Source organism: Echiichthys vipera (assembly GCF_963691815.1).
Source record: "Echiichthys vipera genome assembly, chromosome: 12".
NCBI lineage: Eukaryota > Metazoa > Chordata > Actinopteri > Perciformes > Trachinidae > Echiichthys > Echiichthys vipera.
Window position 1 is genome coordinate 19,097,123 of NC_139837.1, and position 27,637 is coordinate 19,124,759.

Here is a 27,637-nt window from a genome sequence, read left to right on the forward strand (position 1 = left end):
ACTTCGCTTCCACCATGAGCTATCTGTCGCACACAAGTATCTGTTGACATGCTCCTTAACATGGATATTATGTTAGGGAGCCTTTTAGCAAACTCCAAATTATTCTGCCACAGTCCCTTTTCTGTGGTGGGTCAGGGCTGTCTGAAGCCATTATTGGTAATGAATGTGGAGTTCTACTTTAAAAGGTTCAGGCATGTAAAGTCACCTAAAGCTGACTAATGGAATCCTGCTGACACTGGGGCTTTTACCACACAACTACCCAGAATGGCAGTTTTGGAAATTTACACTACAGACATAATGAACTATAAATGTAAACTTGGGAATGTGGCCTCCCACACAGACGCTCCGAGTTATTAATAGACACAGAACATTCAATGTGCTGCAAAATGATAAATTGCAGGTGGTTTCAGCAACAATCCTGCTACTCGTGACTCATTAATACAATACAGAGGAATTTATATATATATGTCTTTGTGTTTCAGTAGCATGAGCACAATTATTAAAGAAGCAGCTGTGAAAATATGTGTAGAGCGTTTGTTGGAGCTTCTAAATATTCCGAGTTTGTTAGTGCTGCAACTCTTTGTGCCCTGGGAGATGGGCCTCTTCAGCAGGTTCACAGGTCGCCCAGCAGCGTGCAGAGTGGCCATTGTGCTTTGTCATTTTACAGGTGACTCACATCACTACACTCGAGCATGCTGGAGGTAGAGCACTCGGAGATGCTTGCAGCATTCAAAATGCATGATTTTCAGCCTAGTGCAAACAAATCGCTTTAAAAGATCAGTTTAATCTATTTCGAGCTGTTATTATGAGCTGGGAGAGTTGTTCAGATAAAGAGACTGAAGCAGGGTTAACATCAGAGTGTTGGACAACTCTTCACATACTTTACCCAGCATGAGAGCTGTCAACTTTATTATTTGTTTTTACGATACAGTGTGCATATGATTTACAATGCAGACCACTAAAATAATGGTCAGGGGGTGAATTACTGTGGGCCAAACTGCCTGAAATTTCGCAGTGATATAATGTAGTGCATTTTAAAAAATCTGCGGGGAAATATCAGTCACAGAAGTCATCATTGTCATCGTTGTTTATGTTGAAAGGTTGGGGGCGTAAGGCTGCTTCAATCTCTGAGTAGCTGTCATCTGATTCCCCCCAGAAAGCTATAGAAAAAGGTAAAGAGAAAGAAACACACATTAGAGCAGAATGTTTACCCTTCAAACATCATGTAACCTTTTACATCATCTACATCATTTTTTTTAGTCTACACTCTAGCTATTGAGCAGTGAAGCGAAGAACTGAGATGCAATCTGACACCGGTGGTCAACCGCAATCTACCTTTGCTGGAACTAGACACTGTGTGTATATATTTTGATTTTAAAAAAAATGAACATACATGTCAAAGCACAGGAACTCTTTGAGGGGCCAAATAAATACTGTGAAAGTAAATGCCCAATCCACAGAGAAATACACACAGCCTGTATTTAGAAAGTGTGCCCTTTAAACAAGCCATCAGGACTTCCAGATAGATATAGATATATGTGTAGATAAAAAAAGGCACTAAAACAGAGACTGTAAGACTGATAGTATAAAAAAAATTATGTGTTTCTTGAACATTAAAAGCATGTAAACATGTTCTATAGAAAACCGAAGTAAAGTTAGGAACCTGAAGTTTAGCATAAATATTTGATCAGTGATGTAAGATCACAGTAGTCCTAAAGTATTTGTAAAATAGGACTATTTAAGTTGTATGTTAGAGAATTTACATAGTGCTTGCTAAAAACATATATCTAAGGTTCCAGTTACCTGGATTTATCAAGGTCAGTGTTTTCATTTACAAATCCTCAAAAGGCAAAACTGCATTTACAGATACATTTAAACAGAGAATTGGGGTTCTTCAGAGGTTCAGCATGGTAAAAAGAAAATCCATCCATGTGAGCATATGAACCTGTTACTCCCTATTACTCTCTTCTTTTGACACATGCAATTGAAATGACTTTGTCTATACTCACCTTTGGACTGTGGAGTACAGTGAGCCTTTGAGTTAGTTTTCTCTTTCCTGGAAACACAAAGACAGCCATTAGCCTTGTAAAGTTATTACCCTAGAGACTTTCTTTGAAAAAAAGATGCTATTTCACACCAAAAATACCTAAAGAAAAAAAAGGAAAGGGGCAGGCAGGCAGTGCAGCAGAGGGAACTTCCTTGAGTCCCGTTCTAATTGTGCCAATGGACTTCCACAAGACCCTCTTTCTCCAAACATATCCAAAGACAGTGTTGCCAGGTTCCCATAGCTCTAGTAATATCACTATGTAAATGTGTGACCTCCGCAAAGGCTTTGATCTACCTCAATGCATATGCAATAAGGCCCCCGTTCCAATTTTAAAGGCCTCCTCTTTAATTTACATCATCACAGAGCCTATTCAGAAGCCTACAATATAGCCTCATCTTCTCCAAGGTTAGCATACATATCCATATGGCATATTTATTTGGACCTTCTTTATCTGTGCTTTGTTGACACTTTTCTTGGAAATAGGAAGAAGAAGAGAAAAGATGCAGACTTTTAAACAGATAAGCTCTGGCAAACAACTGTTGTATGGTGTATCCCTCCATCTTGCATCAATTCAAACCCATGACCTATTTGATTGTTATGCTCTCAATCACCCTCATCTTCTCTGCTTAGTCCTGGCAAATGTGACTGTACATTGAGTATAAGGACTGACTCTGGCTGCTTTCCATTTGTCATCTTCTAAACTATATGTTGCATCTGTGCACCACTCAAGAAAAGGGATGCAACACCCATTCCTAAATGTGAGCAGATTGCTCGGTGCTAAAAACAATATACCACACAGCTACTATAATCATTAGAATATAACCTTTATATTCATGTGCTGATAGGACATCCTACAGGACATCTGAATTATTCTTGCATCTGTTCAGACAGAGCTCAATGCACTTTTTTAGAAAGAAACACCAAAAATAAGAAAGAAAAGAAAGCAAGGACACAACAATATATAATCAACGTGTCTGCTTACAAACTGAAGGTTGTGTTTTGTTGAAATTGAGGATTTTGTTTGCCAACTTAAGTGTATTTTAGTAAATGTGTAATAAAATTGTGTGAAATGCACATGGTTATGTTTTTGGTTGGCCATAACTCCCTAGATATTACATTTAGAAATAGCAGATGTGAGCTTTTTTTTACTTGGCTTCTGCGGCTGACCATATTAGACTGACAGATGTCCATACACAAAATGATTTTGATGAAAGAAAATCATAATAATATACTTGTTTTGTGGCTGTACCACATATGATCTTGTAAATCTCCTAATCTCGTTGTACTTGTACAATGACAAAGATATTCTGAATCATTGTGTCAATATACACAACATGCACTTTTTGGGAATGGGACTTTAAAATTAAAAATCTTTTGTCAAAACTACAGCACAAAAGTCCTGATATTTTGACAGATTTAGGGAGAGGCTAAGGATGGATAGTAAGATAAGGAATATATACATATCTATGCTTAAAAAAAAGGCACCCACCTGCTATCCACATTCAGCTTTTTAAACTGAATAAGAGACAAACTACAGCTTCTGAAGCACAACTAAACCACAAGGACTACTGCATCCATTTACAACTATTAGGCAACAGATCTCCAGCAGACCCTGCAGCAGCAAAAATACAGCAATAATCTATACGATTACTTCCTCTCCTTTGCCACAATAATAGCTGTTATGGGGAGTAAATTGGGCTTTTCTTTTCTTGAACTTCCCCCCGGGGATGGGAATGGTCTATCAGCTGTTCCACTTCAGAGAGGGACAGGACTGATTTCAAGACAGGGCTATTACCATAGAGAGCCCAGTCTGTTTCTGACCCCACCAATCTAATATTCCGTTTCCATAAACATTTATGCCAGTTCATCTTCTGCTGAGTTTCCCTTAATTGAGGCAATGATCAGAATATGTAAGACTGGGCATGCCAGTGTTTTACGAGCTCTGGTAGACGGAGGTGAATGTAATGTGTAAAATGATGCAAATTACAGCTATTGTAATGCCCCCCCCCCCCCCCCCCCCCCCCCTGCAAAAAAAATGCCTCGCTCATTCTCTTTCTCTGGTTTTTACAATTCATATTGTTGTTTATCTCCTGCTAAATCCACACACCCTTTAAAATTGTATGATGAGTTTATACACATTTGGAGCTTGATGTCAGTGTATTTCCTTAATCAAACCTCTGTCTTGTTTTGTCACATTGGTTTTCTATAAGCTGAGTTACATATCTTGAATTAACATGACATTTTAAAATCAGGTTAGGCGGGTGCACAATATGCATAAACCAACTACATTAATAAAAACCAGTAAAATCATGTTATGCTACATCTCAGGCAGATGAGACACAAAGAAAGTGCCGTGTCTCTTTAAGAATAACACAATGACTACTACTGAAATCTGGGGCACTCTGATGTAAGTAAAGTCTTTTTGAGATTATTCTCTACATCTGTGGGTCCGGTTATAGCACACTCCATTTTTGTTTTTTGTGACATTGTGATTTGTTTGGCCCTGAGAGCCGCATCCTCATTCTGCTTTACCAACTCTTTTACAATATCTTTACAATATCTCTACCGTGGAACAAAAACTACTGCTAATTTCTGTCAAATACGTGTGGTCAGTAGAAATTACTGTTTTAAATTGTTTCAAGACAGACCTGTTCATCTGAAACAACATGATGTAGAAAACATTTTCACTCACTACGGTTAAAAGCAGCAGTAATCTGAACTAGGATTACTCTAATGTCCATTTTATAAGAATGCATCCAGTTTTGTAGTCATATATTGACAGTTATACACGCGCGCACACACACACACACACCACACACACACACCTAGCAAGACTAGGATGTCTTTCTTGGAGTCAAGTCAACACAGATTTGACTTGTAATCCTACAGTTCTCACCAGGCACTGTGAGAACTGACAAAATAAATAATGCTTATCGAGCATTTAATACTGCCTTTAACAGACAGATAGCGAGAAAACTGCTTTTATTTACCCTGTCTTTTTTTTAAGCTCCTGCCACCCACACACTAATGCTAATAGCACAATGGCACTTTTTGCGCGGCGGTGCTTGTCTAAAGGTAAAGGGAGACCCATCACCTCATCATTCCCATCAACTCCTACTCCCATCCCAGCAATGACCCCGCAGAAACATTGTTTAGGCTCCGTTTAGATGTACTCTAACAGGCCTGAATGGTAGCAGGATATAGCGTGCTCAGTGGGGGCAAACAGTGAGAGGCAACTGTGAGTGCACTGTGAGTGGGCACTCTCTAACATGTGAGTGCTCTCTGCTGGTAATGAGTGAGTACTGCAACTCAGAGGAAGCGGTATTGGTGCAAATGAATTCAACTAGGCACGCTCTCCTCCTTACTGGCAGTCTAGTGGAGATGGCCAGTGCAAGGGATGGCTGAAGGACAGATCATTCATCACATATTACATTTTGTTTGTGCATCATAACCTATGTAAGGGTAGACTAGCATTTACTGGCTTTTCTCACACACACACACACACACACACACACACACACACACACACACACACACACACACACGCGCACACACGCACACACGCACACACGCACGCACGCACGCACGCACGCACGCACGCACGCACGCACGCACACACAATCAAGAATGACTAATAAATGACCAGGGATTTCAAAACAGAACATTATGTCCATTTGTTTTTGTCTTTTTAAAGTGTAAATTAAATTAACAATATTAATAATAAAAAAAGCAAAGGAAGTGTTTGAAAGCCAACCTCATTTCTTATATGGCAATAATAAGGGATTCTTAACTGGTTTGAGGAAGCTAATGTAAGACAGTGACCTCCTCTGGTCGGAACCTTTAAATGCTGCCTTCCTCTGTCGTCACTGTCTTGTTTACTCTGTTTTGACCTGACTGTCATCTTATTTTTTGGTCTAAACTGAGGGAGATCAACTACTATATTGTCAAATATATGAGAAAACATAGTCAGTACCAGTTTTTTGACTGCTTTTGAGAAGATATATTCTTGAAGACAAAAATTCACAGAAGTGCAGAGCATTGTGCACCTACTTCTCATTATTATATTGTCTGTTAAATTATTCACGGGCTTCCCTTCAATCAAGGTTGGATTTTAGAACAGGAATACATCTTTCACTAGCTCTTTGTCCGTAACTGTCTCTCTGTCTCCCTCTATCTCCTGCTCTCTCTTTCTACGTCCCCTCCCCTCCGGTCCTTTCTCTCAGCTCATGTCCCTCTCAACCCTCCATCCCTCCTCCTAGTGAGCTGTCAGAGATCTGCACACATTGCCTTTCTATGAGAGGGAGAGAGGGAGAGAGAGAGAGAGAGAGAGAGAGAGAGAGAGAGAGAGAGAGAGAGAGAGAGAGAGAGAGAGAGAGAGAGAGAGAGAGAGAGAGATAGCTTCTGATTTTGACATTCTGAGTGATTTGAGGTCGAATGCTTGAGCACATCCTGTTGTCCAAGGCAAAGCTGTAAACCACTAATTGTTGAGTCAAGGTTTTTGTCAAGCAGGCACTAGGCACAACAATCATCACACCGGCTGATGGCTGGAGGATTTTGTTTTGTGTGTGCATTTGTGTGTGCACGTGTGTTCAAACATTTTTTAGGATCTAAAACGGGGTGGGGTGGGGGTGTATTAGAAAGCCCAAAATAAAAAATAAGAAAGGAGTGGCATCTGAAATGCCTACAGTAGAAAGGAGCACAATGATTCTTTGCACGAGAGGAAGCAGTGGCATGCACTCGCATACAAAGGGGAACAAGTGGTCTTTACATGGAGTGCAGCTGCTTATTAAGACTCACTCCTTCGTGCATTATTCCTTTCATCCTCACTCAACCACAAAGTGATTTTACTTTGCCACTCACAAAGACAGCAAAAGATTTCTAATGGACAAATCAGTCGCTTCCCCACGAGTTATAATACAATAAACAGCACATTCTATAAAAGTATCTGACTGAAAAACACTGTGTGGGAGAGAGCAAGGAAGAGAGGGAAAGAGAGAAAAAAAAGAATATGAAAGACCTCAATTCTCTCCAACGCCATAATAGTGAAATGAGCACATATAAATGTGTTAAGAGTATCTCTTTGCATCTTGTATAGACTGCATGTATTTAATCTGTAAAGCTTATTAAGGCCCTAGTCATTGCTATGCAAAGCAGCACCCAGTGCTTTTCTCTCGCTTTTCAGCCGAGTGCAGTGTTTGGCCAATAGGACTGGCCCCCCGCCTCTCATTCTGCATTCATAACATGCAACATTTGCACAATGTATCTCTCAAAGGCCCTGAATAGAAGGCCTTAATACTCATGTAAACAACTGCAAACCAATTACTTAATGAATCAGGCCCACACATAATGAGGAGCCTCACAAAGGGCTATAAATGCATTTTTTGCACCAAAGCCTCTGCTTTAAACTACAATCCCTCTGCTGTAGTCCAGGCTTAACTAGCAAATCATAATTATTGTCTAAGACAACAGAGAGGAAGCCATTTTTGTATTTTGAGCCCGGCTCCCATCCTCCTTTTGATGTCACTCATCAGCTCGCTGACAAAATAAAGTAAATAATTACTACAATACGTAGGACGGGGAGGAGGGAGAGAGGAAAATAGAGGAAGACAGAGAGGGAAGAGGGGCAAATAGATGGAGAAAGGGTAAGAGAGCTACACAGAGAGAAAGGAGAGAAGCAGGGCAAGAGCATGCTGTAGTGTTATGCTTCTGCTTAAGTGCAGGGCTTCTAGACCACTTGTGGAAGCAATAAAGCGCAAGAAGTGACTGTAGTAAGTGGAATGCTTAAATCTCAGCATTCAGGAGAAGCATAGAAAAGACAGTGGAAATTGTTGTATGACCAAAGAAAGTATTATGATCATGATGACTGGTAGTTCTGGGCGCTGCTTCCTTTCTAACCCGGTGTCAGGCATACATCCATTTGACCAATTTTGCTTATGTACACAACTTGTGTGTCATCACTGCTCACGTCATTCTCTGTCAGTTTTTTTGTTCTGCAAATTTTGTTTAATCACATATATTGCAGGCTTCCAGTGCACATTAATGACAGGAGGACAGGCAGCAACTGAGAGGGTCTGGACCCGAAAATTGCCTCATGTTTATTAAAGAGGGCGGTCACTAGGGCTGGCAGTGGTAGACATCAACAGCTATGAGGACCACAATAGTGCCAGGCCATTAGGCCCTTCTCTGGGCTAATAGGCAGACTGCGAGAGCCTGCTTGCCAGGCCAAGAGATACAGACTTCAGCCCTTGTGTCAGCGTGGTGCCCAGTAATCACATGAAATCAGAGAAGATTATTCCTCATAACGTTTACCCAGCCATTACTACAGCCCAAATGGGCTTGCAGTGAAGAGGTGCTCTGAGGACCCGACATGAAATTGCAGATTTGATGAAGTCGTGTTGATATTCAAATGTTACCATGATAGTGTTAGCTTCCACAAGGCAATTTATCATTAGATCTTCTTTTCCAACCCACTTCGGGATCTGATTTGAGCAGCCTTTCAAGGGTGAAAATAAAAGAACATTTGTCCTTGTCAACACTTGAGTCTCCTTCTTCCAAAACAGTTGTCCCTGATTCCCTTCTTGACGTGATCTGTTTGCCTTCCAACAACAAGTCTGAAGACAGTAAGATTATGACTCCAATTTATTTTTGTGGTCACCGTTTTGTTTTTAGATTCCCTATAACCTCACTGAACCCAGCAAACAGTGAGTGAGAGGGGCTTTAGGGGCCTTTTGTCTTTGTAAGCGAGTTAATGGGTGGCGCCCCCTTGATCTTATGGAAATGAACAGGGAATTATGAGAGCAGCCATGCAAATGTACATCAACCACTTTGGTGTCTGGTGGCCCATTTTCTGTGGCCCGCTGAATAATAACAATGTTCTTACCGAGGGTAAGGGTCTTGATGTGAGGATCGTTTGGCCCTCCCCAGGTCCTCTTCATGGCCATGATTTATTCCTTAAAAGAGCAAACAGGGCCAGATAAAACCATTTGATTTGGACAACTCATCATGCTAATCTACAATGCATATTAATACAGAAACTTATGGTAAGGCTTATGAGGGGCTAAGAGTATCTCAACTTTGGCATTGGTGTCTCTTCATATGCACACACGATTTAATGATATTTATATTATATGTCCAAGTCTAGAATTACTAAGAACTAGATTATGAGCCAGAATTAAGTTGAGAGAACCTGCACTAATAGCTTATGGGCTTTGACTGCCATTTAGCTTACATCTATGTACATACCAGATATGGTCTTTCTATGGTGTCCTTATGTGTTGTGAGAACATATGGCCAGTGTTGACCAATGATCAGGCTCCCGTTGCTCCCTACTTCCCTGGTAGAGTGGATCATATCTCTTACCTGAGAAGCTATGGTCCTCCTCCTCCTCTTCAGAACTCTGCAGCCTTTCTTGCATGGCTGATTGTTTCAGTAACTGGTATGCTTTTGTCTCTGCACGCGCACACACGCGCACACACGCGCACACGCACACGCACACGCACACACACACACACACACACACACACACACACACACACACACACACACACACACACACACACACACACACACACACACACACACACACACACGCACACGCACACGCACACACACGCACACACACACACACACACACACACACACAAGTCAAATATTTGCTTTAAACCCAGGTTTCCAACTTTCAGAGGTGTCTGTGTTTGATGAGACGACACGCTTCAGTAGAGAGTCGTTTGGTCTCACTGCTGCACAGAGCTGGTAAAAACACTGGGCTCAGTCAGCTAAGCTGTTGATTCTAGCCTGCAATAAGTTAGGAACAGTTTCCACGAGACAGCAATCAGCATCTCACATTATCTCAGCATCCCCTACCAGGAAAAGGCAATGATTGATTTCTGTTTTTAAAAACACTCATAATGGCAAGTTAACATTTTTTTTTTATCATATCTGAGAGGAGTAAAGAGACTGTGCTGGCAAAATTTCAACAGGGTAGAAGTTTATAATAAATACAGGGTTATTCAGCTTTTTAACAGTAAAATCCAAAATCCTTTTCAAGCACTTTCAAGACTCTCGAAGCCTTTATCATCAAATCTAAATTATTACTATAAATGCAATTGCGGGAAAAAAAGCAATTCCTTTATAACCACAGCAGTCAATGTCACTGTAAATTTTAAAAGCTGTTCATTTTAATAATGTTTGTATGAATGATGACCGAATACAAGCAAAGAAAAGAAACGGCTGTGCAGTTAGCCTTCCTTTCTGTGGCCATTTTTCACATTTTTCATTAGCCAGTCATAACAAAATACACCTGCTCTCTAGGAGCTGATCGACAGGTATAATAGTTAGCTAGCTGCTAGTCTTTCAAGGACCTAAATCATAAATGTTTATTTATATGTAAAATCTACCCTTTGTTCCTTTTCAAGAAAATGATCTGGTTGGCGCACTCACACTGTCCGTCCGTACCGTGCCCGTGCTTTAAGGTACTTGTCCCCCCCTCCCTCTCCCCCCGCAGGCCAGGCCCGTTTGTACTCAAACTACCTGGGCCTCGCGCGAATGCTTCTTGCCTGCCTATATGTCGTCATCACGCCGTAACGCGTCACAAGCATTGATTGACGTCATTGCTATTTTTTAACAAATCTTTCCATAGACCTCAGAGTTTTTGTGCGTCTTGTCTTGTTTTTGAATATTTTCATCTGACCAAATCTGCAGTAAACACTCCACCTCCGCATCACATTGACGTGAACCTTTCGCCGCCATTGTTTTAAATGTCCGCGCATGGTCCGTCTTTTTTTTTTTTCTGTCTGAACAGGCACACACAAAACGACGTCAGAGCCACCGTAGGCCTAGTGCTTGTAAACATGAGCACGCTCGTGCTCGTACATGTGCAAACGTGTTTTACAAAAGCCCACCTCTCCCAAACGGCCCGTGGTCGGCAAGCTGGCCGCAGCTAGGCGCGGTGCGGTTGCACTCACACTGGTCAAACGAACTAGGCTTTACCCGTAAAACCTGTTTGGGCACGGTACGGATGGACAATGTGAGTGAGAGTGTCTTTTCCAGGGACTTGACCAGTGTCCTCTCAATGGCCAGCAGAGCTAAGCAAACAAAAACCAAGTTGCTGGGGATCTGTAAAGTCTCCGGATCAGTTCAGAACAACAGAATGAAAAACTTGGAAAATGCTCCGGTGGAAGTTTATTCTTCAAGATCGCCGCAGACAGCTGTTCCAATCATCATGCAGGAGCTGAGCGTCCGGCATGCGCGCGGATGGCACTAGGGGCGGGGGGGGGGGGGGGGGTGACCCCCTCAGATTCACAGTGACCCCTCCACTGTCCCTACATAAGGCGACGAACATTGCCAGTAAAACAGAGAATTAATATTACGTTGGTTAAGCTAATTTACATTGCAGCGCGCATTGGGAGCCCGGCGTTTGTGTGCTAGCTCCAGGTCAGTATATTAATCAGAACCCCCGTGCTCGTGCAGTCGGATCTTCAACTCTGAAAGTCGGATTAATCTCTCCAGCCAGACATTGAATTCATGCTATCTGCTTCTCACATAAACAGTAGTTACATGTTCTGTGAGGCCGGGAAGCGCTGAGAGCACTCAACTTTGGGGTTACGTTGTTCCGAGCTCCAAGTTCTGACTTTCAATGTAAATTGAATTCACCATAAGCACGTGTCTCACTCCCCAGTGTCCTGAAGAGGAACTGATAGCTGCGCCTGTGCCTGTTGCAGTGATCAGACCACTGTCTACTATGACAGAGCAGCTGATTTCAATTCCATGAAGAAACAAAAAACAATCAAGAGCGTTTTTTCAAAGAAAAAAAACAATGTAAGTAGGCTATCCTAGGACTGTTGACTTCCCCAGATGTGGCAGCTAACCGTTTTGTAATGTTGAGTAGCTATTCTGACATTAATAAATGGCATTTGCTGTTAACTGAAGTAGGCTAAATGTAAAATGAAAGTCTTTTTAGGCCATAGTTGAATAGCTTTAATTTTTCTTACACATTTTATGTATAATGTTATCTAAATAAGCAACTGTTGTGAAATTGTAAGATTTAACAGGCGTGTTTCCATTAGTCCTGAATGAGAAGGAAGTTGCGCCGGTTACCTGTGATAAGTAGCTGATTCCGAACAAAAGATGCAGGCTTTCTAGCAAGTACTTAAGCAATGAAAAGTACACACAGCAGTACATACCATACTTCACCACTTTTGCTTTTTTGTGACATTTCAGGGGAAGCTGAGCTTCCCTTGCAGTCTTAGAGCAATCGGCACTGTTGGCTAGCTATCTATATGCGAATGCACACAAAACGTCAAAGGTCAGAGGACGCACACACATTCTGAGAGCAGATTGTGCTGCCGCGGAGCAGAAAAATCCTGCCCTTCTCATTTCTGCACAGAGGGCAGGTTATTCTAGCTCCAGTTCGGTAAGGTGCGTCACGGTCCGCTCTGGTACAATACGGTACACTATGTGACGCGTGAGACCACGAGACAACAAACAAATGACAACAGGATATATTCAAATTCAAGCATATTACTAGCTCATAACATAACAGTTCAAATAAAGCATTTTCACAACTTTCAAGACTTTGTACCAACCCTGTAAATGGGCTGTTGACTAGTGATAGACAGATACATCGGCCGGCCGATATTATTAGCCAATATTTGTGTTTTTGAGGTGTATCTGTATTGGCTGATGCAAGCTGCTGCATTCGCCTTTTTTAAGTTCAATAAACTTCGTAACATTGTGTGATTTTTATGATGTAAATTTAGGGAGCAAAAGTAGTATCAGCTCCAAATACCGGCTCAAGAAAATCGGCAGTCCGTATCGGCTAAGGCTGATGAAAAAAAAAATCTGTATCTGCCCTAAAAATCCAAATTGGTCAATTCCTACTGTTGACCCAATTATGTTGCTAAAACACACATACCAAATCAAAGGATAGATTCAAAATTGTGATCTTGTGTTCTAAAAAACATATTATATTTACAGTGCTATCCCACCAATAGCACTTTATACAGACATTGTTTTACATGAATTCTAAAAGAAACCCCATTAGGTATACAGACATGCATGTCTTGGCAATTACTATCAGTTCCAAGGTCATGGTATTTGATTGTGACATTGATGTCCCTCACCACAGCAAACCCCTTTCCTTGCAGAATCTTTGGTCATGTTTCTGTTTCTTTTTTCTTCTTTTACTAGTGATGGCTCTTTTGATTAAGTGTAGCGATTGAAACATTTTGCTGGCTGTGCACCTTAGGGATGCAGACACATGAAACACACTGTAGGAAATCTGATAACCAAGGGTAATATAGGATTGCTTTACATTTCAGAGGTGCAGCTTAGGCATGGGCATACCAACTGCTTCCAGGATGCCTTCACATCTAGTATTTTTCAAGTCCAGCCTTTCCAGAGCATTGTTTAGAAGATAATGAGAACCGATGATAGATCTCTTGCGCTTCCCACCCTGGCGTCCAGACAATTAAAGCAGCCGCATTATGCTGGGCCAGTGAATTATCAATTTTGCCAGAATGCCTCAGACCAGGCTGAAAACATAGCTAGTGTTTTCGTGGAGATAATTAGAGCGAACTAGCACAGCTCTTCAGGTGGGACTTTGACCCTGGATTCACCTTGATCATCCTGCCTCAGCCATTGCGCAAAAAGAGCCCATTATTCACTGCAGTGGGAAGAAAACAAACCACAACATGAGGACAGTGTGAATGCAGGGGCACCAGCGATGCCTTTTTACCTCTAATAGGAACACTTTCCGCAGGGCTTTCGTCCTGGCTGTCCTCTTCAGTACTTTGTAGTTCTGTAAGAAAGGGAAGCGCATAGTGAGAAGCAGTGGCAGGGAGGAAGGGAGTCTAGGGATAGAAATAGGAATGGGGGGTCTTTCTTTAGCTCTGAATAGAGGCCTGTAGGAAAACTGGGCTGTGAGGGATTAATAATAAAAAAAAAAAATCTCTATGATGAAATTGATTTCTTTCATAAAAGCGAAGTTTTAGTTCTTTGCAGAGGTGGTTCGCAAAAAAAAATAGCAGCAGTCTACATCTGTTCTTGTTAATGGTCTTGTTTTATATTACTGTGCAAAAACAGAATTATCTCAGTGTGGAATGTTTGGGGCATTTATGGGAATCTACTGGCAACTATAACAAAACACTTGCTGAGGGGAGTTTTTGATTGTTAGAAAATGCAGCTATTCTTCCATAACAAATAACCAAAACCCAACATTCAAATATTGTAGGCTAATCAGAATACCCCATGCCTATTTTAATACTAATAATCTTCACTAACCTTGGATCTGTTGCTTCTGTTCTGGCCTGGCAGGCTTCACATCACCGTCAGCCAGGAGAGAAGGAGGACCGAACGAGGAAGACAAGTCACTCTCCTCCTGAGCTGAGGGGCACTCCTCACTGGACCGGGACACAAGTGTCCTCAGCAGCACTTTGGCCTGTGAGCAGCACAAATTAAAACCACACTCTTAATTGTTCCCATTTTGTGAAGGAAGTGTCAAATTGAACTCTTGCCGATTAGGCAAGTCATTTACTTTGGCCATGGCTGCTCGCACAGAGGTGCAGCTGTTCAAATGCCAAGAGAAAATAACTTCAAATTCTCTCACTCGTTTAACTAAAAAAAGATTATTTCGCACACTTTCGCTCACACTCTCCCTCTCAATCACACTTTTTTTTCTCTCTCTCCATCTCTTCTCATCCATGAGATTAGAGAAGCGCCTAAAGAATGCAATCACCCTGGCGTTAATGTGCAACACGTTCCAGATATCTCCCCTCTTGGCTGAGAGAATTGAGACAAACTGCTCTCTTCCTCCCTCTCCAGCTCATTTTTATCTCTGGGGAGATGAGGATACACAATTAAGAGGAGCTGTTCCGGGAGATGAGGAGCAGGGAGATGCCACACACCGATTTCCTTTCTCTCCTTTTTCCCTCCCCCATATCAAATCCTGCCATCATCATCTCTCTTTTGTGATCAAAGACTGCCTCTCAGCCTCAGATGGCCATTTGCAACTTTTAATGAGCACTAATAGGGTGGGGATGATCAGGAGGATTTTGACAGTGACAAACTTTAAGTACATTGTAAGTTGTTATCAGTAGGTCGCAGTGGAGATTGACAATGTACATGCTTTCATTTTCTTCGAGGGGAAGAGAGGCAAACACATGCCAATCTGAGCTTGCCACTTAGTATTTGATGTTGCTACACAATAAAAAATGTCTTGATCCTTGTCCCCGATATCTGTCTTTGTTCTTTTTTTAGATTTAGTCAAATGTACCGTGGGTTGAGGGCCCTTGCAGACCCACTGCATTTTAAATATCAATGAATGCAACTGTTAGCACTTGAATATTCAAAGGGCCTCTTTGAGTGTGTGCATGCGAGCTGCATGCTCCCATTTGTCGGAGTAGCCAGGCTGTGTGGCATTACGTGAATGGAAATTTCTGTTTGCTCTTGTGTGAGGAGAGTAAGCTGTTGTATGAGAGAACAGAAAGAGAGAGAGAGAGAGAGAGAGAGAGAGAGAGAGAGAGAGAGAGAGAGAGAGAGAGAGAAAGAGAGAGAGAGAGAGAGAAAAAGGAAAAGAGAGAAATAGATGGAGTAGATGGAGTGAGAGAGATAAAGGGGGAGAAAGATTTTCACTCAGGCTTTTCCTGATGCACTTGGACACAATGTAGATGGCAGTGCCTCTCTTCCTTTTGTCAGTTCATATTTTCAAGAGGCTCTACAGTCTCCCTCTTTGCCTCTCTCATTGCGTCGGGGACACTGGAGTAAAATCTCCAAGCCACAAGATGAGTCCGCAAAAAATAATAACATAAAAACCTGCATGTATACATGATCAATTCCTATGAGTCCCACGATCGTTCCCTATCCCAGGTAGAATGGTACATTTTCTAAAAAAAAAAAGACAAATCTCTTGACATTATCTTTAGGTTTTAAGTGTGAAAAATAATTGTAATGTCTTTCTTTGTTTAATTAAGCATGATCTGCAAAAGGTCAATGAATGGGAAATTCAAAAAAATGTGAAGCTTGTTTGGAGAAGTTCGGACCCAGCTGATGGCTATACTTTTGGCTAATGCCAAATTAAAAGCAAGTGTTTCTCCGATGAATACACCACATGAGATGAAAGAAGCCAAACAGAGGCTGTAATTTGCAATGAGCGCATGGGTCAGGGTATCCCTTCTGTCTAGGTTAACGCGTGGAGCAATCTGATGAGTCGGCAGCCAGGGCTTGGTTTCAAACAACCATACAGAAAGAGGGCTCTCAGTACAAACTTAAGCTCTCTTCTAAAAAAAAAAAAAAAAAATGCAAAGAAACTAAAACACTAGCCTTTTAGAGAAGAAGAAAAAAGAAGGCATTTTACTCCTGCAGTTGTTCTGTGTGTTAATGTCTGCTCGCTTTTGGGAGTGGGGTGTCAGTGAATGCAAGTGTGTGACCTCCTACTTGTGTGTGTAGAGGCAGTGTATGTGCCTCCGACGCTACCTGGTGGCTATAGGTGGCATGGCGCTCCAGCAGCAGCGGCGTAAACAGCTGGACCAAGCGCTCAGTGCTGAGGACACGCAGCTCCTTCAGCAGAAGGACATGCTTGAACCAGCGATCCCACAGCCGAGCGGCATCAGGAAGGAGACTGGTGCTGTGGTGAGGGTGGGGGTGGTGGGAGAGAAAGAGAGGCTTTCTTATTGAATACACAGAGGGACATCTGTAAATAAGTCCTAATTATACCTCCTTACAGTGAGAGATTTTTCAAGACAGCTTACAAGTTTGACCATTATGTGACGACACTGAATATAATATACTTGGTCACACTATGTTTTTCATGAAGCATTCTCAAAAGGCTTTTTGCGAGTCCATCTTAACACTTTAGAAGATATAGATCCTTAATGAATTCCAGTTAACATTGAATAGACACAGACAGCAGTATAAAGCCAGGTTGAAAACTAGATAAAAAAAGGTCAAAGAGCCAATAGGCATCTCCACAGGAAAGAGAGGTACACTGTTTCTTTGGATTGAGTCCATAGCAGGGAAGGTCTCAGTGAAATCAATAGAGTAGTGAAGCAGAGCATGGATTTGGCTCAGAGTATAACTACTCATTATCCAAAGGACTGGAAGTCACAGATAGGGCATTTTAATTTACCCGTGACATTCACCCGTGCAGTGTTACCGCACAAGGTGACACCAAAGATGACCTTCACATTTGTGGACAGGGGAGACTGTATCGAATGGTAGTGTGCAATATCTCAGTTACTGTTGTAAGTGTGTGAGCCCCCGCTCCCAATGTCTGGTCCAAAAGGAAAAATGCACAGGCAGTGAACAAGTGAATTGGTATTTGTGCTGTGAATTACTCCATTGTAGCACTACTTATTAGGGTAGTTAAAAATGTCATTGTCTACACAACACAGAGACGTTTTTCCTGTTTATGCAAATCAAAGTGAAAAAAAACACTGCCTGACTAGTCCAGTTTTCCACAAATTATCAAACCTGATTATGCCATTGTGGTTCTTTTTACAAACCCACACAAGATTCATTAAGCAGAAAAAAAGCACAAATAAACACAACTAGAAAAACACTGGCATCAGTCTTTGGTGTTGGATTCACAGAGAAACCAAGAGGCCTTACCTTATTTCATTAGGCTCAGTGCTGGACTGGTGAGCACATACTAGATCCTGTGGTAGCAGGCAGCCCTTTGCTGTGCTCCATGACAACCTCTGAAGCTCATGAAGGATGACTGCTCCACATGTTTCAAGGTCCTCGTCATTCAAGCCCGCTCCACCGTTACAAAGGCTGTCCAATATATAGAGAGCAGTCAGCTATTGCCATGGAGCCCTGGGCTCAGCCGGGTCAGGAGCACATATAGTACATCCAGCAGCTAGCTAACATGTCACACACAGACACACAGACACACACACAGTACGATCATACAGTTCACGCCAATGTACATACACACTTGCTCACATAATATCACAGCAAGACTAAGCATTATACTCAGGGTCACAATGCAAGATGGCCACTCGCTTTACTATTGAAGATGTTGTTGACATAATTTACCACACTCTTGTTTGCATAGATGGCGATAAGTAAAAAACAAAAAGCCTGAGAACGCTTTCATTTGCCAGACATTTATCCGTACTTTACAACAAGGACTCCAATTATGGTAAATTAATCGTGCTATGAAATATAAAAGGCTTATAAAAAATAAGCCCAGTCTAATGAAACACATTCTCCATCCTCCATCTCCCTGACTTCCAATAACAACTCAACAGGGTGGTTACTATAACAATCCCATGTGTTTGAAAACCTCTCGGAAATAAAGACGTGTGCATGTTGGTGACACTTCATCTAAAGTGAGAGCCCTTGGTAGAAGGATTATGTGTTTTCCTCGTCTGCACAAACTATTCCATGGCTGTTTAATAAATATACAGAGCATTTAATTTAGACAAGGAGGGATACGATTTTAAAGTCTTAGGAAACAGAGAGGAAGGGTTATACCTGATAATTCTATTGAGTTGTCTCCCATCAATCGAACAATCCCCATACACACTGGTCCGTTCACCATGAAGTCGTCCTTCGATGTTGTCCAGCAGATTAAAGAGTCCTTCCTGGGAGAGACTAAATACACCCATTAATGTGGTGAAAGGAAATAAAAAGGAAGGAGGCCATGTGATCAATAGGTCTGCCATTTAAAAATAAAAAAAGAGGTTGCAATTTGATTCAAGAATCTGTGGGTTCCTTTTTTTTAGGCAATCTATTTGAGGTACTCAAGGACTGCTGGAGGTATCTCATCATTAGAATGGTACTGCTGCCACATAACAGCAACTTCAACTAAAATAACCGAATGCAATTAATATTAACAACTCTGTGACATTACTACCATCTCTCAAAAATTGTTCTAAAAAAAGGGAGGCCTCAATATGATTTCTTTTGGTGAGAGATTTACACTTTAATCTGGACCTGTTTGAGGCTGCAAAATGAGAAATGGATGCCTAATGCATGTGGATATTGGGAATCCATGTCTTTCTTGAGCATTAAGCTCTGGGTGGCCCTCATTGAATTCTCCCATGAAACCCAGAGCCGAGAGATCCTGAGCCCCCCTACATAAAAGGGGCCAAAAAGAATTTATGACAATCTGTAATGGGCTCCTGGGTTAGAGGTCAGCAAACAATTGCTCCCTTTTTTTGCAGGTTGTTTCCTGGTAACATCCTGATTAAGCTGGCGGCTTGAATTATATCCATGACATTCTGTAGTGTGCAATCCGTCTGTGCTAAGTCCTCTTCAGTGTGGCTGAAGTAGCATAGGCAAAAGCTCTATCTTTTTTCTCTCTCTCTCTCTCCCTTATCGTCAGCGTGGGCCTTGAAATAGTCATCTTTCTCTTTCCACTTTATTTGTCAATGCTCTTCAAAAGGAGACCTTTAGAGAGGGAGAAACTGAATTAGTTGTGTTTTTCCTGCAAACCTCTCTCTCGCTCTCTCTCATTGTATTGTTGCCAGATTTCATGTCAAGGTCTCCAACCTCACTTTAGATACTGCTGTTGTCCGCATGTCGACATCATCAGGGGTGTATTGTTAGCTAGGAGGAGGAGGTCAGCTTCTCTGTAGCAATATTGCTCTACAGTGTACAGTACTGGCTCCAGTGCGATTTACCACATGTTAACAAAATATTGTTTACAGTTTACAAAGTATTGTGTGACAATGTGCAATAACGTGAGACGGGATAAAACCTAAGAAGTGAAGTGAGGAATCTTTGTAAAAAAAAAAAGAAAAAAAAGACTTAAGGCCCTAATGGCAGTGCAAACATTTACATAATTTTAAAGCCATACATTTTACATTCTACCGCTAGACTTATATTGGATTTTGAAGAACTTAAATTGTACGACATGCTGTCACCAATGCTGCAGAACCAACATACAGTTCAGGGACGACATATCTGAGAGCAGGACACAGTAAAGCCATTATGATGAGTTTTAAAAAAAAAACCTGGAGGATATTACAATCGTATATCTTCACTCACCCCAGCCATGCTTGAGGAGAAATATAATGAGATAATCTAAAGAATTGCTCAGGCTTGTTTTTTCCTGACTGTGAGCTGAATGGAGGGAGCGATAGAAACTCTAACCTTAAGAGAGAGAGAGAGACAGACAGACAGACAGACAGACAGAGAGAGACTGGATGCTCTCTGAGCTTTACATCAAAGCCTCTGGTTTTCTCCTCATACACAGAAGCCATCCGTGTTAACAATGAAAGCTGCAGCCCCCCACCATCGTCTCCCCGGCACAGGCTAACTGCAGTTCCTCTTGAGGTCACACTATAAACAGTATAGTAGACCACACAGAAACACAGTCTGTTTGCACAAACAAAGAAAAAAAATAAAATCCTTCATAATACTTTTGATACATAATGCTCAAAACTGCTATGTTTGTTTGGAATAACATTATTATGAGCATATGTGCAACTGGGCACTAAATCCCCAAAAATAAAACATTAAATAATAAACAAGCAAGAACAAAACAAAACGAAACACAGGGTAAGACTGTCCCTGAGAGTATGATAAAGAAAAAAAATACACACCAAATAAAGTTTCTTCTTGTTCTGTATATTGCAGGAAAAATGCAGAGACTCTGAGCATTCACATAGGATTTTCTGTGGCTCAAACCCCATCCAAAATGATCCTTCAACTCAGAGGCCATCATCACGCTAAGGATTTGTGGCTGTAAGTGCTGTCCACATGCCCACCCTCCAGAACACTCTATGGTGCCACAAATTTCCTCCTCCACTGGGGACTTCCTGAGGTCTCTCAAGCAGAAAATTGCTCTGTTACAGCATTATCTTGGATTATGGCAATATTGTTGGTGACAGGTCCTGAGCTCTCCCTATATGATGCATCACTGCCACTACTGCAGCTGCCGCTGAGCTACAGAGAGCATGGTGGCATGGATGGTGACTCCCACAATCCTCTCTGTCAGCCTCTGATGTGATGGTGGCAAGGACTTTACGGTGTCTTCACTCGCTCCTATCATTAACAGCCCTCTGTGGTTCAGCATGGCTGTGCAGAACATTCTCCTTTCTCAGCTTGCTTAGCCTTAAATCTTGGGGGGGGAATACTGACTGCACTATGCATGTTTTAGAAGTGTGTTGCCAATTAAAATGGTAGTGTTTTTCTCTATTGACACAGTTAGAATTTACCAGACAACAAAAGACACAGACACAGAAGATATACTGTACCTTTCCAAGGTCACCACGGGAGCTGAGGATTCACAGTTTAAGTGCGGTGCGTTGTTGGACCCATCAGAGTGGAGGGATGATTCAGGACTGTGCTGAATGTGATCATCCATCTCTCCAGAAGTGGCATTCCTCTCAGGTGCCACACCCTCTGGTAGATCCTCTTCCAGCTCAGATTGTGTAAGGGAAATAGATAGGTCACTGGCACTGCTCTCTGACAACTGCACATCCGAGCTTAGTGTGCTGACTCTCTCACATCTGCCTGAATGTAAACACATTCAAGATTTGAGTAAAGAAAATTAAAATATCTCATAGGGTAATAATAAGAAACAAACAGCTTTGCAAACCTGGTTTATCTTGAGCTTCCTTTTCAAAAGTAGTTTGAGGCATGAAATGGCTGAGACCTCGCTCTCCATCTTCCATTATGGGTAGCTGACGAGCCACCTCTCCAGAGTCAGTGTATTCTGCAGGGGAATTCTTAGCCTTCATGAGTCTACTGCTGCTGGGAGACAGATTCTTCTCAGGTCCTGTCAAGGTCATCAGAGGTGAAGGTTCTTGTTCATCATCACTTCCAAAAGGCACACTGCCAGCTGCGCCTGTTAAGGCATGAACAGATGGGAGCACCGCCATCGTTCTTTCATGTTTGTCACTCAAATTACAGCCGTCAGGGGAATCGTTTGAGCCTGAAATGTCATCTGATAAATGTGCTTGGTTGCTGGTGACATCCTCTCCGCCAACTCTGAAGTCCTTCAAAAGGCCACTTGGTAGACGTTCGCAGGAGTACATGCTGCGATTGGGTGAACGATGCAATGCTTGGTGTGAGTGTACACTTGTGGTGCCAGCTTCAGCGTCAGACCCTCCGGAGGTCTGGCGGCCCATAAAAATTGCTGCTGGTGGTTGTGTAAAATCCCTGGCTGGGTGAGAGAGAGAGCTGTCCTGGTGCTGTCCAGACACAGCTTCAACCTGTAAATATGGAAGAAAGTCAATTAAATATTTAAAAAAATGTACAAAACCTTCCATTGCCTCATTAAAATGATATTTTTAGACAAAAACAATTCTTAAAGGACTTTAAATTTCTTAATACGGTTGAATCAGCATATTTTTAAAGAAATGTAACTCAAGTATGTTAACTATCCACTTTACACATTTGAATAAGTGCAGCTTATTTGGGCCAAGGTCAGAATTCTTTTTACAAAATCTTTCAGAAGAATGTCTTAGGATCAATGTTTTAACTTTTCATCTTATTAGAAATCCTTTAGACAAGTTTTGATTCATGTCTGCAATGTCACCAAGGGGGGGAGAGAGCGAAGCAAAAAAGCCTCCCTACAAACATAATAACAAAAAGCATGGCTTCTGTTTCTTTTCTGATAAGCGTCTTAAATACCAAACAGTTAGCTGCTTAATAACATTCACTGTAAACCATGCAGCCTGCCCAGCAGATCCACAAAGTAGGTAAAAAAAGAGGAAAAGTTAATTTCTTGGCTGAGTGATTCCATCGGTAGCTGCAGGGCAAAGTAGAAAGTGTTTCACTAAAGTAGCAATTGATTCTTCTATCAATCTGCGGCACGCGTGTGCTCTTCCAAGGAATGTATTAAATATGAAAATCATATCCCGTTATCATCTGTCTCCAGCTTTCAGCCCGGTAAGCTTCCCTTAATGAATGCTGCAGCCTGAGGGACATGCACACTGCCAGCCAATGGCTTGTATGCATAATGGAGTGACGGTACCATTTTGCTCATTACAATATCGACAGACTGACGGGGGTTTTGCACACAGTTACAAGTGACTGCTCTAGACAGCATGCTCCAAGTTATTATGAGATGTCTTAGACATTTCATCTAAAAGAGCTTTAACTGCTTTAAGTGAAGGGAGAAAGCAGCTATGGACTTGAACTACATCGCTTGTACAGATGCACCAGCTAGGATTAGACACCTGTGCTATTACAGATACACTGTTTAAATGTAGACTCCTTTACAGATTTACCAGGCATAATGTCTACTTTCCTTTGTTATTCTAAACCTGAAAACACAGCTTGATACGACTGAGATTTGCATAAACCTTGTAAACATTTCGTAAAAGAAGGATCCAACATTAAAAAAAACAAGTGCCATTTTTCCAACAATAAAAACAATACAGGGGTCATACAATACACAGTAGAATATGTGACTTGTGTAAAGAATATAATGTAGATATATGTTACTTCCAAACATGAATGCAATTCTTATTAAAAGGTGTATTCTATTACTATCAAGGGTGTTAACGATACATCGATCTGGATCAATATATTGATATAATGATCAATGACCCCATATTATTCATGCAAAGTGCAAATTCCTACTATATATTTATTCTATATCCATACTTATTCCTTATTTGTTTTTCATTGCAATGTCTGGATGGCTCAGTAATAAACTTGTCAAATCATATTTTAGTTTTTTTTGTGAGTTATAAATGTAACTGATTGTGTTAAAAGGGCAAATATCACTGTCATATCGACTGCAGGCTCCTGTGATATAAGCAAATATTGTATCGTGGTCCAAAGAATCTACAATATTGTATTGTATTGTGATAAAACCTGTGATTTACACCCCAAATTATCAATCAAAGGTCTGTGAATAATAGTATACACTGTATTTTGCACACGTTAGCTCTACCTTTACAGTGTCTTTCTCCATATTCCTCTTTGCTTCCATAAATCTGTAAATCTTTTTGAAAAAGTCAGCCTGTAAGAGATGTAAAGATAAGAGTAAGATAAAAGCAGAAAAATGACAGAAAAGAAGATAGTCGTTATATTTAACTTACATGTGACAGGCATACTGATACTTCATGCAAACACTAGGAATTGTCTGTTATAATTCTGTGATAGTGTTGTCAAATATGTAGTGTAAAAGCAAAAAGTGACAAATGTCAGTCGATCACAACGGGTTTTCCCAAGTGAGCGTCCTCTGTGTAGCTGCTTACACCCTTTAACATTTATCTAACCGGCCAGACTAACTGCCTTAATCCCAATTTCAATTAAAAAAGACAATGGCCATTTTAAGGGCACTTAGATTAGCTCAAACATGCCTGACCTTTTTTTCAAACAATTAATGATCGAAAGACAACTTTCATAATTACTCATTCGTCCAGTAGTGTTTTGCACAACCAATACAAAAAAAATTAACTTAAATTGTCATGTGTATGCACCTCAGCATAAAGCATGTGTAACTTAAGTTTACTCACTGTCCATTTGAGGATTTATGTTTTTACAGCACCAAAAACAGCAGTGTAACACAGCAAAAAACAAGATGATGAATATACAATGGAAACAAAGAGCAACAGGACAACCAAAACAACAACAAACATGTAGGCCTCATAAAGCATCAAGAGGAAATAAACCAACTGCTTGAGGGGAGAGAATCACTAAACCTCTGGAGCACTTCAGAGTCTCTATATTGGGCAATTAACTCAGCGAGTCATAATTAGCCAATTTTGTTAATTTGATATTAAGCTGTCAAGCACTGTCGTTGAGTTTTAAGTGATAATCTGACTGGCTCATTGTTTTCTCCCTCATTCATTTGCTTGTCATGATAAATTGCACAGTTTGAGTGTTTGCTATTGTCACATCAAGCAATTGCAAGCAAATATTTTTGCTCTGTGTTAAAATTACAGCAGAACATTAAGGCAAATGTGTATGAACATGCTGTAATAATGAATATACCTGTACATTCCTTGAAAAATTATATTATATTGGAGGTCTGTGATTGATTTATTCTAAGTCACAGTATTTTTGGCAATGTATTTTTCTAAACACACAGTATTCAAAAAGAATATTTTATTTATTAATACAAATTGTGCGTGTGTGTGTGTGTGTGTGTGTGTGTGTGTTATACCTTTTGTTGTCGCAGAGGACCTTGGTCAGGACTATATTCCTTCATGCTAATTTCTATGCACTCCACATCTCTCAGAAGCTCAAGGTTTCTCATTTTTGCTTGTGCTTCCCTGTCACAGATTTCCTTGAGATAACTGCGCAGTTTGGAACACTTTATCTGTGAGCTGAAGGCAGTGGAGAACTATTATTCCAAAGAAATATTATCAAGGAGCATTGTCAAAAAATAAGAGCTAGACTTTTCACAAGAAAAGGTTAAGCACAATATGTTTTAAATTTAAATCTTATTCTCGACTCTTGTAACAGCTGTTTTGACCTGGCATGGTAATATTTATGAGAATCAATTTACAATGAAAACTGGCTTTTCAGCTTACATCCAAATGTGCAAGGTGCTTGAAACACACTTGAGTACTGTGGTGATTATGTTTTTTTGCTGAATAAAAAAACTAAATCTGATGACCACAAATGCCTGGGCTTTTTATTTTTCATTTTTCCGAATGAAAATACTATGGAAATGACTATGCATCGGTACAGTATGTATACTGATTAAATATATACATGATACATTTGCAAAACATATATATATATATTACACACACACACACACACACACACACTTTATTACCAAATTTTTGATTTCATAAAGTGATAAAATATGTTTACTTAAAAAGGAACAATTAAAAAAATAGTGTGGAACACTATAGATTATATATATTTATAATGATCTCTAATATTTGAAATTGGACTATCTATCCATTCTTTTGTGACTCAGTAGATTAATTTTGCTCATGTGGCGCTACTATGTATTAGACAGGTTTTGAACTTGTGTTGATAGATGTATGAGTATGGATGTTATGTTTGTAAGCTTTTATTTGTGTTGTATTTTTGATGTATTGTAAGTATGAATGTTATGGATGAATGTAATCCATCTTATGTAACATCCTTAATACTAGAGATCCTAGGAAGAGTAGCTACTGTGTAAGACAGACAGAAGCTAATGTGGATGTTAATAACAGGGTTCCTACACCTTTTCAAAAGTCAAATTCAAGCACTGTTCAAGCTTTTCAAGCTGTATTTTCATGCTGTTCCAGCCCCTTACAGCTATGGTAAACACATATTTGTATATATTACATACAGTATATTCAATATAGCACTTGTTTATCCTATTCATTTCGATGTTATTGTGCTATTAACAACCAATGTTTATGTCACAGAATTGTGTTTTGTGACAGCTGTCTACAGTGGGGTGACACATTAAAGGAAACTAACGTTTCATGTTTAATATGCCTGCCTTTAGAGATGCAACATTTAGTTAATAGGTCGTCCTGAATACAATCACCTACTTTAATCTGTAAAAAAAAGTATTTTTTCATGCACAAATGTCACAAACTGCTTTTTTCAGTCTCTCAAATATGTAGATTACACACACACACACACACACACACACACACACACACACACACACACACACACACACACATACATACATACATACATACATACATACATACATATATACGTTACGGTCATGGTAATGTTATAAGACATGTAATAGGTAATCTATGTTGGTACTTACATTCTATTATCAGATCTGGAGTGAGCAAACAGTTCCCTCTCGAGCTTCAGCCTCCGTTTCTCCCTGCGCGCACACACATGAGGAACTGTCACCCGCACAGACTGCTGCAACATCTCCCTGATCTGCTAGGCTAATTGGTGGCTAATTACTAGCAATATTAACGGTACTCAGTTATCTATTGACTCATTAACCAGCTGTAATGTGTATGCTAATGTTGATCGGCGAATTGGCTACACAAAACCAGCTACACGGGTATGTTAATAGTGTTGATATGTGAATTAGCTAACTTTCATTACCTGTAAAAAAAAACACTTGCATTAGCTTGATGGGGCTTATGTGCGGTCGCTAACGTTTCGCGGTATGTCAAGTTAGCTTTCCATTCATCTACATGCAAGAACAACAGCAACATTACTGTTGTTAGCTGAAGGTAGAGTCCGGAGTAGATAGGCTAATGAACAGATCTCACTTGAGCATTCCCGTTAGATAAGTAGCTAGCCTGTTTATCTTTGTGGCGAGCGGCAGAAGGAGGCTACCGTGGCGCCAGAGATCACAACTCGAGTCCGCGGTCTTCTCCAGGCCCGTGTCCCGTTAACAAAAAAAGAGGGAAAACTCACCTTTCATGCATGCTTTGTTGAATCGATGTTATCTTTTCATAATACTGGTCCTCACTGCAAGCCACACTTGCCATTTTTCTTGTCTGCTTTGTCGCTACTACAGGCAGAGCAGAGACGGGGCAGAGTTAGTCTTTGGTGTTTACACTGGTTACCATGAGCACCGCTACCCAGAAGTCCTTGCTGATAAACACAGAGCATGTGGTGCGATTATGGGCGCGAGCTCCCCCTGGATATAGAGTTATATACACGATGCAATGTATTTCTAATTGTAGAAACAATAATAACATAAATTACAAGACAAAGAAGTTAAACATAAAAAAGTAATGAAGAAAA

General features: G+C 40.7%; 1 protein-coding gene across 1 annotated transcript; it reads right to left on the reverse strand.

The window, feature by feature from the left end:
* Positions 1 to 847: 847 nt before the first annotated feature.
* On the reverse strand, positions 848 to 27,429 carry kiz (kizuna centrosomal protein). Its single transcript, XM_083923641.1, has 15 exons — positions 27,305 to 27,429; positions 26,691 to 26,753; positions 25,119 to 25,281; positions 23,901 to 23,969; positions 21,594 to 22,209; positions 21,250 to 21,508; positions 18,521 to 18,640; positions 17,651 to 17,815; positions 16,517 to 16,667; positions 14,327 to 14,483; positions 13,782 to 13,844; positions 9,407 to 9,496; positions 8,928 to 8,997; positions 2,010 to 2,056; positions 848 to 1,160 (listed from the first exon to the last, which is right to left on the reverse strand). The coding sequence occupies exons 1-15, from the start codon at positions 27,376 to 27,378 to the stop codon at positions 1,057 to 1,059; spliced, it is 2,211 nt and encodes a 736-aa protein (XP_083779767.1). The 5' UTR covers positions 27,379 to 27,429; the 3' UTR covers positions 848 to 1,056.
* Positions 27,430 to 27,637: the final 208 nt, after the last annotated feature.